The 15,859-nt window shown below is 38.9% G+C and overlaps 1 protein-coding gene across 1 annotated transcript in view; it reads right to left on the bottom strand.

Moving 5' to 3' along the window:
- Nucleotides 1-354: 354 nt before the first annotated feature.
- LOC148117924 (uncharacterized) overlaps nucleotides 355-15,859 on the bottom strand; it is a 54,059-nt gene continuing 38,554 nt past the window's right edge. Inside the window, exons 4-5 of the mRNA XM_087901682.1 lie at nucleotides 1,002-1,240; nucleotides 355-932 (exon numbers count right to left, since the gene is read on the bottom strand). Coding sequence (XP_087757808.1) covers nucleotides 355-932; nucleotides 1,002-1,240 — 817 coding nt within the window. The remainder of the gene's footprint in view (nucleotides 933-1,001; nucleotides 1,241-15,859) is intronic.

Genomic DNA, 15,859 nt, shown 5'->3' with positions numbered 1-15,859 from the left:
GGCATCTTTTTCATGTAGTCAATGTCTATTGTAATATGCAAAGATTTGAAAAGATAGTTGCACACAAAAGTTTTACTCCTATATAAAGTACAAAACTTTATCATACTGAATATATTAATAGGATTTCTCTGCAGTATGATTTTTTCTCATGATTTAGATTATGCATACATGCAAATGCTTTGCCACACTGATTACAGTCATAGAGTTTATCACCAGTGTGTGATTTTTTTATGCATTTGAAGAGTACTGTAAAGTGCAAAGCCTTTACCACACTCATTACATTCATAGGGCTTCTCTCCAGCAGGTGTTAGTTCGTCTTTGAAGATGAGTATGATAAACAAAGACTTTACTACACTAATTACATACATAATGTTTCTCTCCAGTATGTGTTTTTTCATGCCTGTGAAGATGACTGTGCCATGCAAAGGCTTTACCACATTGATTACATTCATAGGGTTTCTCTCCAGTATGGGTTCTTTCAGGACTTTGAACATGACTGTGCTGTGCAAAGGCTTTACCACACTGATTGCATTCATAGGGTTTCTCTCCAGTATGGCTTCTTTCATGACTTTGAAGATGACTGTGACATGCAAAGGCTTTATCACACTGATTACATTCATAGGGTTTCTCTCCAGTATGGGTTCTTTTATGTCTTCGAAGACTACTGTTACGTGCAAAGGCTTTACCACACTGATTGCACTCATAGGGTTTCACTCCAGTATGGGATGTTTTATGAATTTTAAGATTACTGTGATGTGTAAAGGTTTTACCACACTGATTGCATTCATAGGGTTTCTCTCCAGTATGGGTTCTTTTATGTCTTCGAAGATGACTGTGACATGCAAAGGCTTTACCACACTGATTGCACTCACAGGGTTTCTCTCCAGTATGGGTTCTTTTATGTTTTTGAAGACGACTGTGCCAATTAAAGGCTTTAGCAGACTGAATCCATTCATAGGGTTTCTCTCTAGTATGGGTTCGTTCATGACTTTGAAGATGACTGGGCTGTGCGAAGGCCTTTCCACACTGATTACATTCATAAGGTTTCTCTCCAGTATGGGTTCTTTCATGCCTTTGCAGATTACTGTGACGTGCAAAGGCTTTACTACACTGATTACATTCATAGGGTTTCTCTCCAGTATGGGTTCTTTCGTGACTTTGAAGATGACTGTGCTGTGTGAAGGCTTTACCACATTGATTACATTCATAGGGTTTCTCTCCAGTATGGATTCTTTCATGCCTTTTAAGATTACTGTAATGTGCAAAGGTTTTACCACACTGATTACATTTATAGGATTTCTCTCCAGTGAATGTTCGTTTATGCATTTGAAGATTACTATTATGTGAAAAGGCATTACCAAACTCATTTCCTTCATACGGTTTTAATGTAGTATCTGTTTTTTCATGACTGTGAAGATGACTGTCATGTGCAAAGGTTTTAACACATTGAGTATATGCAGAACTTTTCTTTCTAGTTTGACTTTTTTCATGCCTACAATGATAATGGTACATGTGAATGCATTATTACATTAAATACATTGTTGAATATTTTTATCTGAATTAACTAATTTTACAATTTAGTCCTATTTTAAAGAGGAATTATATGTTAAGGTTTTATCACCATGTTTACAATCTTGTTTTTCCCCTTCATTAAGGTTTGCTTTGCATCTTTGAAGATAACTGATAACAGCCTTTAATACATGGTTCACATTTACAGAATGGTTTTTTTTGGTATGAGAATTTTCATGTATTAGAAGAGAACTGAAAAACTCAAAGCTTTACCACTGTTATTGTATTCATAACATTTCCGATACTGTGAGTGATGCTACAATTGCTAAGTGAACTAGGACAAACAGAAGTATTTACACAGTCCTAGTACTCATGGTGCTTTTCTGAAATGTGAGCTTGTTGATATATTAACAATGAGACTAGAAAACCAATTACTTGTATACGTGTATATGAAATTCAACAAGTATATTCAACATGGGGACTGCTACATACTTTCTATTTGTTCTGAGAGAGTTATGTTATATCTTTTCACTATGCGCATGTGGCTTGTATCCAGAGTAATATATGATGTACCCAGTAAAGGAAGAATAACAAATATAAGGTTTCCACATTGAGTTCACCCAGTTTGACTTTCTGTCCTCACAGTCTTGTGGTATATGGATTAAGGCCACTCCAAAACAGCTGACCCTTGATTCATAACCCAAAATGCCCCTTCACTAAAATTAACACAGCCACAATATATGGGTTAAACTACTTTTTCTATGGACTATTAGTGTTATAGATAGTTTTAGAGATCTACTTATCACCTATTCAACATGTATATCTTTTATAATACGAATAATATGAGATAAATGGGTTGACAAATTTACAGTATAGGTCTCGTTGTATTATGATTCAAAAGTAATATAGACTAAGATATTGTTTTCTTCTTTCTTAAGAGAATGACTTGCAAATGTAGTTCACCTATCTGAAATTAAGGTAATGATTTTGTGAGAATTTAATAAACATCAATTTACTTCACTATTTACATTGTTGCTTTTGTTTAAAGCATATAGGATTAATTACAAATTTTTCAGAGGTACAATTGTATCAGCTTATACATGAAAATTACCTGTCATATCTTCTAGAATTTTGACAATGTTCTTCAATATTACGGTCTTCCCAACTGCATCCTAAAATATAATGACAGAAATTGAATGTTTTATATTAAAAATTGTAAAAAATTTAGTTACCGTGTGAAGCAAACCTTACAACCATGCCTGATTTATTTACCCCATTCTTCTTTCTCAATCTTATTACAAAAGAGCATCATTAACCAATGAATAGTTGTCCCCTTATATGAAACATGAAAGATAATAGAGTCTTACCTATAGCAGTGAGGATTCTGTAGGTCTCTACCATCACATCTTTGTAGAGATTCTTCTGGGAAGGATTCAGCAAAGTCCATTCTTCCCAAGAGAAGTCGACATGCACGTCATCATAAGTCACTGAATTCTAAAATATCCCATACAGGTGTACAACAGAAAGCATGATTTTGACAACACTGTAAATGTATACTTCTTTGACAGTATAGTCATAGAATTCTGGGGCTCCCCATACTTATTCCATGACAAAGACATCATAATTTAATCACCAAGTTACTTCAGAAGCAAACTGAATAGGAGGTTCACCTCTGTCATTTTTGAACCCTGTGATTGGGATATCACCTTGCAAGAGAAATACCTACTAACCAACAATGAAAGATACATAAACAGATCAACAGAACAGAGTACAGATAAGAGAAATTGTATGAGTGATTAATTCCTAACAATAAAAAGAAAATAAAATGAAAAAGTTGGATGCATTGAATCATTCCTCTAATCTTTGCACTCAGAAGGCAGAGGCATGTATATCTATTTGCCTCTGAGTTGAATACCAGCCTAGTCCATGCAATCACTTCGAGAACAACCAGAAATACATGTTAAATACCTGTTTCACAAGGAAAAAAATCAATCAAACAAACATAAAAGCTAGAAATATCTCATAGGTTTTTGCTAATGTTTCTACAAAGAGTTACACATTCTTTATTCATCTACGAGAAACGTGAAGTTGCCCAATTAAAACTGCAACAAAAGTGAGATTTTACTAAAAGTCACTGTGTGTTTAAAAACTTACAAATGGACAAATGAAAACAATAGAAATTAATATGCTGATTACAAATAATCAGCACAGAGCAGGAAAGATGGCTCAACATCAAAGAGTCCTCCTAGTCTTGCATACAGGTGGGCTCAAGGACTTACATGGGGGAATCATAAGTATCCATTATTCCAAGTTCAAGATTTCTAATACCATCTTTTGATCAATGTAAGGACCAAGTACTCACATGGTGCATATCCATGCACTCAGGTACAATACTCTTCTAAAATAAAAATTCAAAACAAACAAAACAGGCAGGAAGAATGTTATGCACCTACAATCCAATAACACAGAAGGCACAGGCAGTATTAATGACATGAGTACATGCCATACTGGGAAAAATAATGAAACCCTCTGTCAAATTTTAAAATCAAGATATGGGTGAAGGTCAGTACAACAGTATATGCTTGATAGGAACAAAATCACCATACAGCAATATAAAAACAAAAAAGCCCACTGTTAATCCCAGCACATGGGAGTCATAGTCAGAAGTTCTCTGAGTTTGAAGCCAGCCTGATATATAGAGCTACTGTCAGGACAGCTAAGGCTACACAGGCAAACCTTGTCTTCAAAATATAACAAACAAAAATGAAAACAGTAGGCTGCAAAACCACCTTAGCACTAAATAGTAGTTAATTCCTTGAGTCCTGTGTGATTTAGTTATAGAATTTATGATGGTGGAAAGTTATGACAGCAAAAGAAGAAAGCTGACTGATTAGTTTCAACCACAACACAGCGGGCACAAAGAACAGGAAATGGGTTGAGGCTATAGAAACTCAAATTGTGGAATTCCTTTCTGTATGCTGTGATTATCATTAGTTAATAAAGAAACTGCTTTGGGTCTATAACAGAGCTATAGGACAGAACTTAGGTAGCTGGGGAAAACTAAACTGAATGCTAGAAGGAAGAAAGCTGAGTCAGAGAGAAGTCATGTAGCCCCGCCAAAGACAGATGCTGAGAAATTTACCTGGTAAGCCACAGCCACATGGCAATACATAGATTAATAGAAATTGATTAAATTAATATGTTAGAGTTACCCTCTGTATGCTGTGACTATGTTTTATTCCTATTGGTTAATAAGGAAACTGCTTTGGGCCTATGGCAGCACAGAACAGAACAAGGTGGGGATGCCAAATGGAGATAGAGGAGAAAAGAAGGCAGAATCAGGGAGATGCCATGTAGCCACTGAAGGACACAGATGCTGGATGGAACCTTACCAGTAGGTCAGAGCCATGTGGCAATACACAAATTTATAAAATGGGTTAATTTATGATGTAAAAGTTACTTAATACAAAGCCTAAGCTATTGGGTATGCAGTCTTATAATTAATAAAAATTCTGTATAATTATTATGAGTCTGGGCAGTGGGGAAATGACCAAGCACCCTATGTCTATAAAAGGATATAATGAAGTTTGCAAGCTATACAGCACACACAAGATTAATATCTAAGTTCAATTGTCCTGTTAAGCATTCATGATTCCTTGACTACTAAGGGATCATACAAAGAAGCACAAATCAGCCTGAATGCTTCACTGCCTGAGGGAATGCAGCAGTCTGTCAGAAACTGGGAGGTATATAGTGACCCAGGAACCATGGACTTTAACCTGGTCTCTAAAGGGAGTTAGGCTGGGCCAGCTCCATGATTCCTTGAAGAGCCTACTGCCCAGTAAAATCCTATGACCTTGACCTCCACTGTCTGCCATTACTGGCAACATTCCCATCTTCTGGGTCCTACAAGAACAGATGATTAAGCTCTCTGTCCAGTTTTCTAATTTCTTAAGCATTCTTCTAAGAGTCAAAATTCCCAGGTCCTTTGCAGCAACAAAATCCTCTTTGAGTCCCATTTTTGTTCCAACTTTCTTCTCTGTGTCTGTTGTTAAATTTGCATCAAAAGCAACTCAGGTAATGAACATTTTTATTTGGTTGTTAAGCCTATTTCACAATTCCTCCTTATGACAGTGTAGGATAGATACTCAAGCTAATAACTAAAGGCAAATCATGTGGAACCATTGTTTTCTGGCTTTCCCTCTTGCTTTGTCACTGCCTTGTGCTCAACTAGCTCTCCTATCTATCCCAGGGCTGTTTGCTCACAGATATTGCCAACTCAGTGGAAGAGCCTTCCTATATCAATCAAAATCAACAAATCTCTCTCAGATACCTTAATCAGGTATTCTGATCTAGGCATACTCTCAATTGGTATTTTCTCAGATCAGTCTAAGCTATGTCATGCTGATGGCTGAGGCTATCTAGAAAGAGACAATAATATACAAGAAGGTTTTAAAGATGCAAAGGCAATGTATTAATCATATCAATCACTTAAGCAGCAAAAACACAAACAAAGATAGATATGCCAGGAAATGGAAAGAGGCAAACATCTAAGACAAAGAAGAGAAAACTAAAACTGTCTCTCCACAGAAACTTCCCAAACCAACAAAAACTCAAGGAACTCATAACATGAGAAATCTTCTGAATACAAAATTGGTGAGACCATTATTTTCCAAAAAATAAACAATATACTTAGATAATAATGAATAAAATCAACAACATAGATAGGTAGCACTGACAAGGACATATTTTACTCCTTTAAATTAAAGCAAGATTCTAACCAAAATAAAAATCTAAGAAATTACTAACCAGCACTCATCCTATACACTTCAGTTCTTTATCCTTTACCAATAATAGAAAATGGCTTGGGTGCAGAAGGCTGTTTTACCAGAATTGGAGAGATTCACTTGAAACCTTCTTGTGTCTTTACTTCATAGAAAATAGTTTTGACTACTTAAAAAAATTTCATTTTTTATAGTATTTTTTCTATAAGTATTATTACAATATACTTATAAGAAAAGTATTATTTTCTTATAGTAAAGAAAAGTATGTCTGTTAGGATCACTTAGACACCATTTTGCTCCCCCTGATTGATGATTGCCTGTAAGTCTGCAATCAGAGTGAGGAAAAGAAAACATTTTAAAACAAAATGCAAAATAACAGATTTTTAAAGAATCAGTGCACACCTAAAGCAACTTGTTTTACTCTACTGCTTTATAAGTCACAAGCACTTTTGAAAATAAGTTTATTGCCATTTTTTGCATATGTTTGTGCAAGAGTGAGAATTTCTTCCACATGTATAGAAGTAACAGAGAAAAGAGGGATTCAGATGACCTCAATCTGAAGTGGTAGATTTATGAGCCTCACAACTTGATGGTAGGTATCTGAACTTAGGTCACCTCCAAAACTAATATGTGCTGAGCTACCTGCCAACATTCATAATACCTTTTATCCCACAAGCCAAAAGTCTCTCACAGATTAACAAGAGGAACAAAACCTAAATAAATAAAGAAGTAAATAAATGATCCTTGGAAACAGAATGCATCAAAATTAAGATGATGTGTATGTTAAATTTGCACCTTAATTAACTACAGTAAAATGATAATTCCCAACAATTTATAACAGGAAAGCTGATTACAAAGCTACATTCAGATTGGAAGTACAAAGACTACTCAATGGGATTATGAAAAATAGTACACAGACTGACATAATATGACTTCTTTCTGGGTGGTGGTGGCACACACCTTTAATCCCAACACCCAGGAGGCAGAGACAGGAGGATCTCTGTGAGCTTGAAGACAGCCTGGTCTACAGAGAGATTTCCAGAACAGGCTCCAAAGCCAAAGAGAAACCCTGTCTTGGGGGAAAAAATTACCACAAAGCTGATCAATCAAAAATGTGTATGATACTTGGGAAAGAATAAAGAGAATGGAGAGAAAAAGCCAAGAACAAAAGTAGAAAAATATAGTCAGCTATTAATCAAAAGACCAAAGGAAACTTAGTCAGGAAACGGGTGATCTTGACCAATGTTATCCAGATACCTATGATTCTATGTATATAGAAATTAAATAAAGACTTCACAATTTTAACAAAATTAACTCCAAGTGACCCTTAAACTGTTGTTACTGATGCTCCAGGTACTAGTATTTCTTCCTGAGAGGCCCCATGCTCTAGAGCCTTTTCTGCAAAAAGAGATGATCTACTGCTATGGTCCTGCAAGTCCTTATACCTCCTTCTGTTTTCAGGTAAACCAAGCCATACTGATGGCCAAGCACAAAACACTATATAATAATTTCTGCTTCCTGTCAAACGGATTATAGCACAAGATATAGATTCTGCTCTATCTCCCTGCCCAACACCATACATACCTAAGAAACCTCTGCAGCTCTGAAACTCCCTTGGTTCCCTGGAACTCAACATCACTGAATCACACTAATGCAGCTGGTGGTAGCAGAAAGTTAGAAACATTTTAATCTTGCATTGCTAAATCAACATCACTGAAGGTCTACCAGCTTTTAAACTATTTGAAACATTTATAAGACAAACTTGAAAGTAGGCTGCAATATTCAGAACTTCTAGAAACCAGATTATCAGTTCTCAAATCTGTCTTCCCACTGCATATCAAAAGCATGACTTTGTTTCTACACTGGACAGTGATATTTCAAACATAATATGTTACCATGCCAGGGCTGCAGAGTCTCCCTCTCCCCAGGAAATCCAGACACAGGAAAACTCAGAGGACAAGGACCACTGCCCAGGTCATTACATAGAGCAATATAACCACAGCCTGGCTCATGGTCCATCCAAATCCCAGCAGAAATGACAGCTCAATAGACCTTCTCTGAACAGCCTACACTCACTCTGGCATAGCTTGTGGTCTTCCTTATAACTTATTACAACAGAAGCAAAGAAGAATCCTAGAAAAAACCTCCTGTAAGCTACATCTCACTATTATTACAGCTTGCTAAGCCTTCCCAGAGTCCCTCAGTGGCTAATGCCACCCAGCAGGGCCTCAGAATATCAGCTTCCCTACTGGGTGTGATCAGAGATCAAATTACTCAGATATCACAGAACTTTCTGCTCAGCCCTTCCAGTCCAATGGACAGGGCCCTAGTCCAGAAAGTTTGTATTTTAGTAGACATTCATCCAATTTCCTAGAGCATACCCTGTTCCTCATCCAAAGGACAGAGTCCTTTGTATGCACATTCCATTACACTCTCAATATGCAGTGCAGCCAACCCATCACCTCATACCTGAGAAATCATGCAGAAAAACACAGGTCACATTCACAATTGTTGTTAAAGAAAAATTGGCCATGAATTATAAGATAATATAGGGTCATGGTAAGGTTGGGGACAGGAAAGCGAATGTGGATACGATATAGTTATAATCTCAAAAAGTTATTTTGAAGAGTAGAAACAGGATTTAAGGTCATGTGCTTCAGAAACAAGGGATTTATATTAGAGCACATCAAAGATTTCTCAAACCTTCTATCTCAGGTTGTATGTTTAAAACCAGTAAAATAACAGTCCTGTTAGGCAGGGCCACATTTTACTCAGATCTTTTTGGTTGAACTACTGTGACTACAGAAATTTGGTTTCATGATAAGTTTGGTTCTTTATCCAGATTCTTGATTGCCTGGTCTGTGGAGAGCAAGAAATGACCATCAGGACATTTATGGAGCACCTAAAATTGATTACCTACTTTCACATTGCTAATCTCAACTACAGTTGAAGTAGGAAAGTTCTCAGCCACTTTCCTGTCTCTCCCTTCCTGCACTGTGAATCTACCAGCTTCAAACTTGACCTATGAACTAACCCTTTTCATCTATAATCATACACTGAAAGTCAGAGGGACTGGAGGTCACTCCTTAGCTGGTTTATTTTTCCTTCCCACTGACCAGTCAAGGCCCAGTCCTGAAGATATTGAAGGACTATCTACCCAGCACTGGGCAGCAGAGGCAGGATTAGGTTTGTAAAGCAATTCTCCATTGCATAGTGTGAGGCAACAATATTACAAGCTCATAGTCTCCCATGCCAGGAAGGCAGAGCCTCCCCCACACTCAACAAAGATCAGAGACCAAGGCCCACTACCCAGGTGACCACAAAGAACAATAGAACCTGTTTGGCTCATGGTTCATCCCTCTCCATGCAGCTCTGACAGCTCAGCCAATCTGTTCTTCCTGGTCTGAGGACAGTTGCTTCTACATTCACCAAGGTATGACTTGTGGTTCTTCTTACAGCTCTGTACAGCAGAATAAGAGAATCCTGGAAAGAACCTGTAAACTACCTCTGGTGCTCCTAATTGCCAACCAGAGTCCCTCTAGGACCACCCAGCTGGGCTTCAAGACATTAGCAGTTACCGTACTTGGTGAGCAGTGATCAAATGTCTCAGACAGCAAACATCCTCCAGTTTTGTCCTTACACGCTATAGTCCGACAAAACCCTAATCTGGGAAATTTATAGTTTAATAAAATCTCCCATTCTCCCAGAGCACTTCCTGTTTCCCCCCCAATACACCAGGTCCTGTGTGTGGTCTGTAGACACATGAAATGGCCAGACAGGACAATTATGGAACATCTAAAATTGATCACCTCACTACTCATAGCTAATGTCAACTACAGTCACAGCAGGAAAGTTTTTACCTTCCTTCTTGCCCATCCTTTGTCTGTTGTGATGGCACTGGCTTTAGAGTTGGTCAGTGAACTCGTTTCTTACACAGGTCCCACTTTACTCTTACATTCACAATAAAATCTACAGAAATTGGAAGATGCTCACTCACTGATCTTTCTCCATGACACAGACCAGTCAAGGTGTAGCCTGGTAGGATTTGCAGGACTGTCTTTCCAGCACTAGGTAGCAGAGGCAGGATTAGGTGTTCACAGCAATTCTCAGTTACATAGTATGATGCAAGCCTGAGCTACAGGAGACATTAATCTAAACCAGTTCATCTCAAACTTCCTAGTGCTGTGACCCTTTAATACAGTTACTCATGATGTAGTGACACCCCCACCTATAAAATGATTTATACTACTACTTCATAACTATGTTTTTGCTACTGTTATAAATTATAATATTAATATCTCTACTTTCTGATGGTCTTAAGCCAGTGGTGTGATAGGTTCATTTGGTACCCCAAAAGGAATCATGGCCCACAAGGTTGAGAATTATTGCTCTAAACTGATATAAATAAATAGACAAATACAGCACTTAAAAAATGGAATGAAATGCAAAAACTTGGAAACATTGGAAAATAGAAACAAGGAGATTTTTGCACTTATGCCATTGGAGAAAATGAAATCTAAAAAATGATAACCAATAATTGACTTCTTAAAATTATAAAAAATAAGCAAACACCCAGTTATACTGACTTTGAAACAGAGTAGGCACTTCACTGGTAGGGAGAATGCCATTAATAATTTGTCCCATGTAAAATGTTAGCTACTGAGTGCTGTAAGCTGACACATGGAGTTACAGTCAATGGCCTATGTCTCAAACGTCTGAGCTGACTTCACTGTGTCAACCAGGATTGAACACATCTGCATGGGAGAGTTCACTAATTGGAAACTAAATACTTAGGAGTTCAAGCTCTCCTCCCTCAACCATACACCCACCAATGTCTGTCTTCATTCACAAGGAAGGAATTAATGTATGATGGGAAATTACACAGAAAGTCAATCACTGTACGCCATTAGGTCCTTCTTTGTAAAGAAGACCCCTGCAGCTCATGGCCTTAAACGTCAGACTAAGATCTAGCGATTCTCCAGTGTGTTTACCCCCTCCAATGTACACAGTACATGGTTCCTACTTTTCTGTTCTGAAGGGAGAAGCCATGTTGCACATGCAAATCCTTTTATTGTTACTGCAATGGACAGTCCCACTGTATGACTCAAACTGGTACTTTTAGAGCTCGGTGGTGGAGCATACTTGTAATCCAAGAATTTATGGTGGTCAGCCAGGAGAAGAGCAAGGGCAATGCCCTGTGGGGCTGCAGACAGGATTCAAGTCCACCTCAATCAGCACAGGGGACACTGAGTCACATCTCCTTTCCCAAGAGCTGAAAAAACCAGCTGTTCTAGAATTATTATACTCTCCTGGCACACAAGGTTGTGACACCTTAACGGGTCCTGAGCAGCAGGTCAGAGGCCTTTGATGGGAAAGTGGGTCTTCTGGCTGCTTGCAAATCATGGTTGTCTCATTTGTAATAGGAATGTACCTTAATGGCTGATTAATCCAGCTGAGAAAACATTTGCATCTCATCATACTAATTTCTAACAGGCATGGTGTGCATGCTACTCATCTTTGGATATTTGGGATGCAGCCCTCCCTCATTTTAATTCTCCTTTGTGTGACTTAATGTCTCCTAAGTACTGGTAAATCCTTATACCATTAATTCTATTATCAACTATACTCGTCTACATCACAGTTTAGTAGCGGAGAACTACTCTACACAGGACAAACCATATACAAGCCACACGAAATTCCTAAATGTTAAAAGTGCAGAACTTCTGAAAACCCAGGAGAGACCAGGAGTCTCCGCGCTTGGCGAAAGTGCTGATATCTCGCCACATGCGACGATATATGCACGACAGACACCAACATCTGCGGCTCCCAACGCTCTGCTCTATGCATACACAGCCCAGGCAGTGAAGGGATTCAGAGGCTGCCAACAGAGAGCTGCAAGTTTAGGACTACTGAAGCAGAAAACGCTAAACTCTGTGTCTGTCCGCTGGCTCCCACCCGGTCACCACACTGGCCGCGAGTCTCAGCACCCCTCCACATACTTTGGGGACAGCAGCCCCTTGCTCGCCAAGCCCGGCCACTCCTCCCATCCTTGTAGAGCAACCCCTCACTCACCATGGTACAGCTGCCAAGCTGAAGTGCTTTCTGCCCGACAAGAGAACCAAAGCCGCAGAAGTGGATTGGAAGTCTGGCTACCGTTAGGACCCTCCCATCTGACTGGCAGGTCTGCAGAAGGTTCTGATTGGCTGGTGCGGTCTGAGTGGGGCTGGGTGAGCAGAAGGGATTCAGCACTGTGGTCCAAAACTGGCTTCTAATCTAAAGACAGACCTATCTGAGATTGGCTGGAAATTTATGCCAAAATCAACAGCAAGTCTCTTTCTATTGTAAATCAATGGGTTCGGTTTTCAAAGGAAGCATACAATTTCAAAATTTTAACTAAAATTAAACTAAATAACCTGGCATTAAAAATCTAAATGAACTGGTTGTTGGAGGCACAGGGATATAACCCCAAAACTCCACAAAGAAGGCAGGCAGGTCTCTGTGTGTTCATGGCCAGACACCTAGGAATGCTACACAAAGAAACACTGTCTCGAGAAAAAAAAAATCAAAAAAATTTTTAGAAGCTGCTTTCAAGCTTCTGCTGGTGAGTATTTATGTATCTGACATGTGTGACTGGTGGGGAAGGGATTTCTAAAAGAAATGGTCTGTGTCCTGAAGGGGCTGCAGTATCTGAGAATGAATTCCAATGGCTGCCAGCAGAAGTGAACCTGGGTGTGGCTTCAGGTCCCTGGAGGAGGAGTGCAGCTAGCAATGACCTTGCCAATAGGCCCAAGTCAAATGTTAAAGTCAAGGCCTGAAATTCCTCAAGAGGGAGTGAATGGAGACCCTTTCTTATCTAAATGCCTGACTTTGGGGAAAGGACTTGTGGGAAGCAGGCAGCACTTGAAATTAAGGTTTCTTATCTTACTCTTGCCTTCCTGACCTGTTCCCCTCAGAATGCTCCCTCTCTATGATGAAGGTCATGATGTCTTACCCTTTCTCCAGGATAACTTCCTACCTAGCATTCTGATGGATTGTTCTGTACTGATTCCTAACCCTAACTAAACTCTTCCACTGTAAATAAATAGAGCAAATATGTGAACAGATGAATGAATGAACAGACAAACAAACCAATAAACAAACAAATAAAAAGTTCACAGATGCTTATTGACTTTTGTTTTCATAATGAAAACTTTTGACATATGACCTAGAAAGTGTCTGGATTATAACTTTATACTAACCCCCCCTCTGTCTCTCTGTCTCTGTCTCTGTTCATCTCTCTCTCTCTTTCTCTCTCACAGACACACACACACACAGAGAAACAGTTGAACAAACTTAAAATTAAACTAAATATAGAAGAAAAAGAAACAAACTCCTTTACTATCATCATCCCATCACTTAGAAGGCAGAGTGAACTCTGTGAAATCTGAAAGTCAAGGAGAACAGCACGAGTTCCTGCTGTATTTTGTCAAGGTTTTCTCATAAGATTTTCATCTTTTATGATCATGTGAGAGTCTGGCTTTTTTTTAATTTGATAGATGGGCACATGTTCCTTCTAGTTCTTCTGGCACTACAGCTTTGACAATGGAAGCAGGTTGGATTTCATCAAAGACTTTTTTTTATTAATTTATAAAAGTTTCCACTTCCGCCCCTCTAGTATCAAATCTATTGCAAACCCTAAAATGGCTCCCTTAGTTGAGATATATACTTCCCTGCTCGCATATCCATCCTTCCTCCCTCCTCCCCTCCCATTCCCCCAAGCTTTCCCCAATCCTCCCCTGCTCCCTTCTCTCTAATCCTCTCCCCTTCCCCCCCCCCCCATGCACACAAGGTTGCCTGGCAATCTTGTCTACTTCCAATATCCAGGAGGATAACATATGATTTTCTTCAGGTTCACCTTCTTATTTAGCTTCTCTAGGATCACGAATAATAGGCTCAAAAACCTTTCATTATGGCTAGAATCCACTTATGAGTGAGTACATACCATATTCCTCTTTTTGGGTCTGGGTTACCTCAGTAAAGCATTTTCTATTTCCATCCATTTGCATGCAAAATTCAAGATGTCATTGTTTTTTACCGCTGAGTAAAACTCTTATGTGTATATGTTCCACACCTTTTTTAACCATTCTTCTATTGAGGGGCACCTAGGTTATTTCCAGTTTCTGGATATTACAAATAGTGCTGCTATGAACATAGTTGAACAAATGCTTTTGTGGTAGGTATGATAGGGCATCTCTTGGGTATATTCTCAAGAGTGGAATTGTTGGGTCTTGAGGGAGGTTGACTCCCAGTTTCCTGAGAAACCGCCACACTGATTTCCACAGTGTCTGCACAAGATTGCATTCCCACCAACAATGGATGAGTGTTCCCCTCATTACACATCCTCTCCAGCATAGGCTATCATTGGTGTTTTTGAGTTTAACTAATCTGACCTGTGTAAAATGGTATCTCAAAGTTGTTTTGATTTGCATTTCCCTGATCGCTAAGGAGGTTGAGCATGACCTTATGTGTCTTTTGGCCTTTCAAAGTTCTTCTGTTGGGAATTCTCTGTTCAGATCAGTGCCCCATTTTTTAATTGGGTTAATTAGAGTTTTAGTGTCTAGTTTCTTGAGTTCTTTGTATATTTTGGAGATCAGACATTTGTGTGATGAGGGGTTGGTGAAGGATGTTCTCCCAGTCAGAAGGTAGCCTTTTTGTCTTACTGACAGTGTCCTTTGGTTTACAGAAGCTTCTCAGTTTCAGCTTCAATTCATAGGGTGAAGCTCTGGCCTTGTAAATAAAACAGCCAATTGTAAAATGACCTACGCTTCCCAAGCAACTGAGAAAATAGCTCACTGTGAATGAATGATGCTTGATCTGATAAGAAAGCTGATGATAGTCTGTTCTCATTTTCCTAGACTTATAACTTTATATTTCTTTATTCCTACATTCTTATTTTTGGAATCTACATTTTTATTTTTTTATTTGTGGACTCTTCAACACACAGAGAAACACTTGAATAAAATTGAAAATTAAACTAAGTATACAATAAAAAGAAGCAAAACACCTTTAATATCATCATGCCGTCACTCAGGAGGCAGAGTGAACTCTGTGAACTCTGAAAATCACGTTTTCAGGGCTATGTAAAGAGATGCCCCCACAACAATATATGAACAAAGAAACATAGAAAGACAGTGCTGGCTGGTGGGGGTAGGTATACATGACTTTACAGGAGGAGTATTATGGGATTAAAATTGACAGTCTTGTCCTTCACAGGCTATACAGAAAACCTTCTTTGGTCTTACCAAAGTTCAGAGAGCCATCAGGCACAGTGAGGTAGAAAATGAAGCACCTCCTAGAGATTCTCAATGGAGGCCTAGCCCCTTGTTGTAAAGCAGAGACAGGGAGGGAGGGCCTAAGTGGTAGGCACAGAGGAGCTAGGATGCCCACAGTGATATTTGTACCTTTGGTCCTGTCTTGGGTAGTGTCATGTCAGTCAGTCAAACTGACGTCCACCTGCAGAGAAGAGGAGAGATTCAGCTGGGTGGTGTAGTGGTGGCTCTTGGGAGTTCCAGAACTGGTTCCAAGGC

The sequence above is a fragment of the Myodes glareolus genome, chromosome 25, assembly GCF_982192425.1.
Source record: "Myodes glareolus chromosome 25, mMyoGla1.1, whole genome shotgun sequence".
Lineage (NCBI taxonomy): Eukaryota > Metazoa > Chordata > Mammalia > Rodentia > Cricetidae > Myodes > Myodes glareolus.
This window is presented reverse-complemented; position numbering and strand designations above follow the sequence as displayed.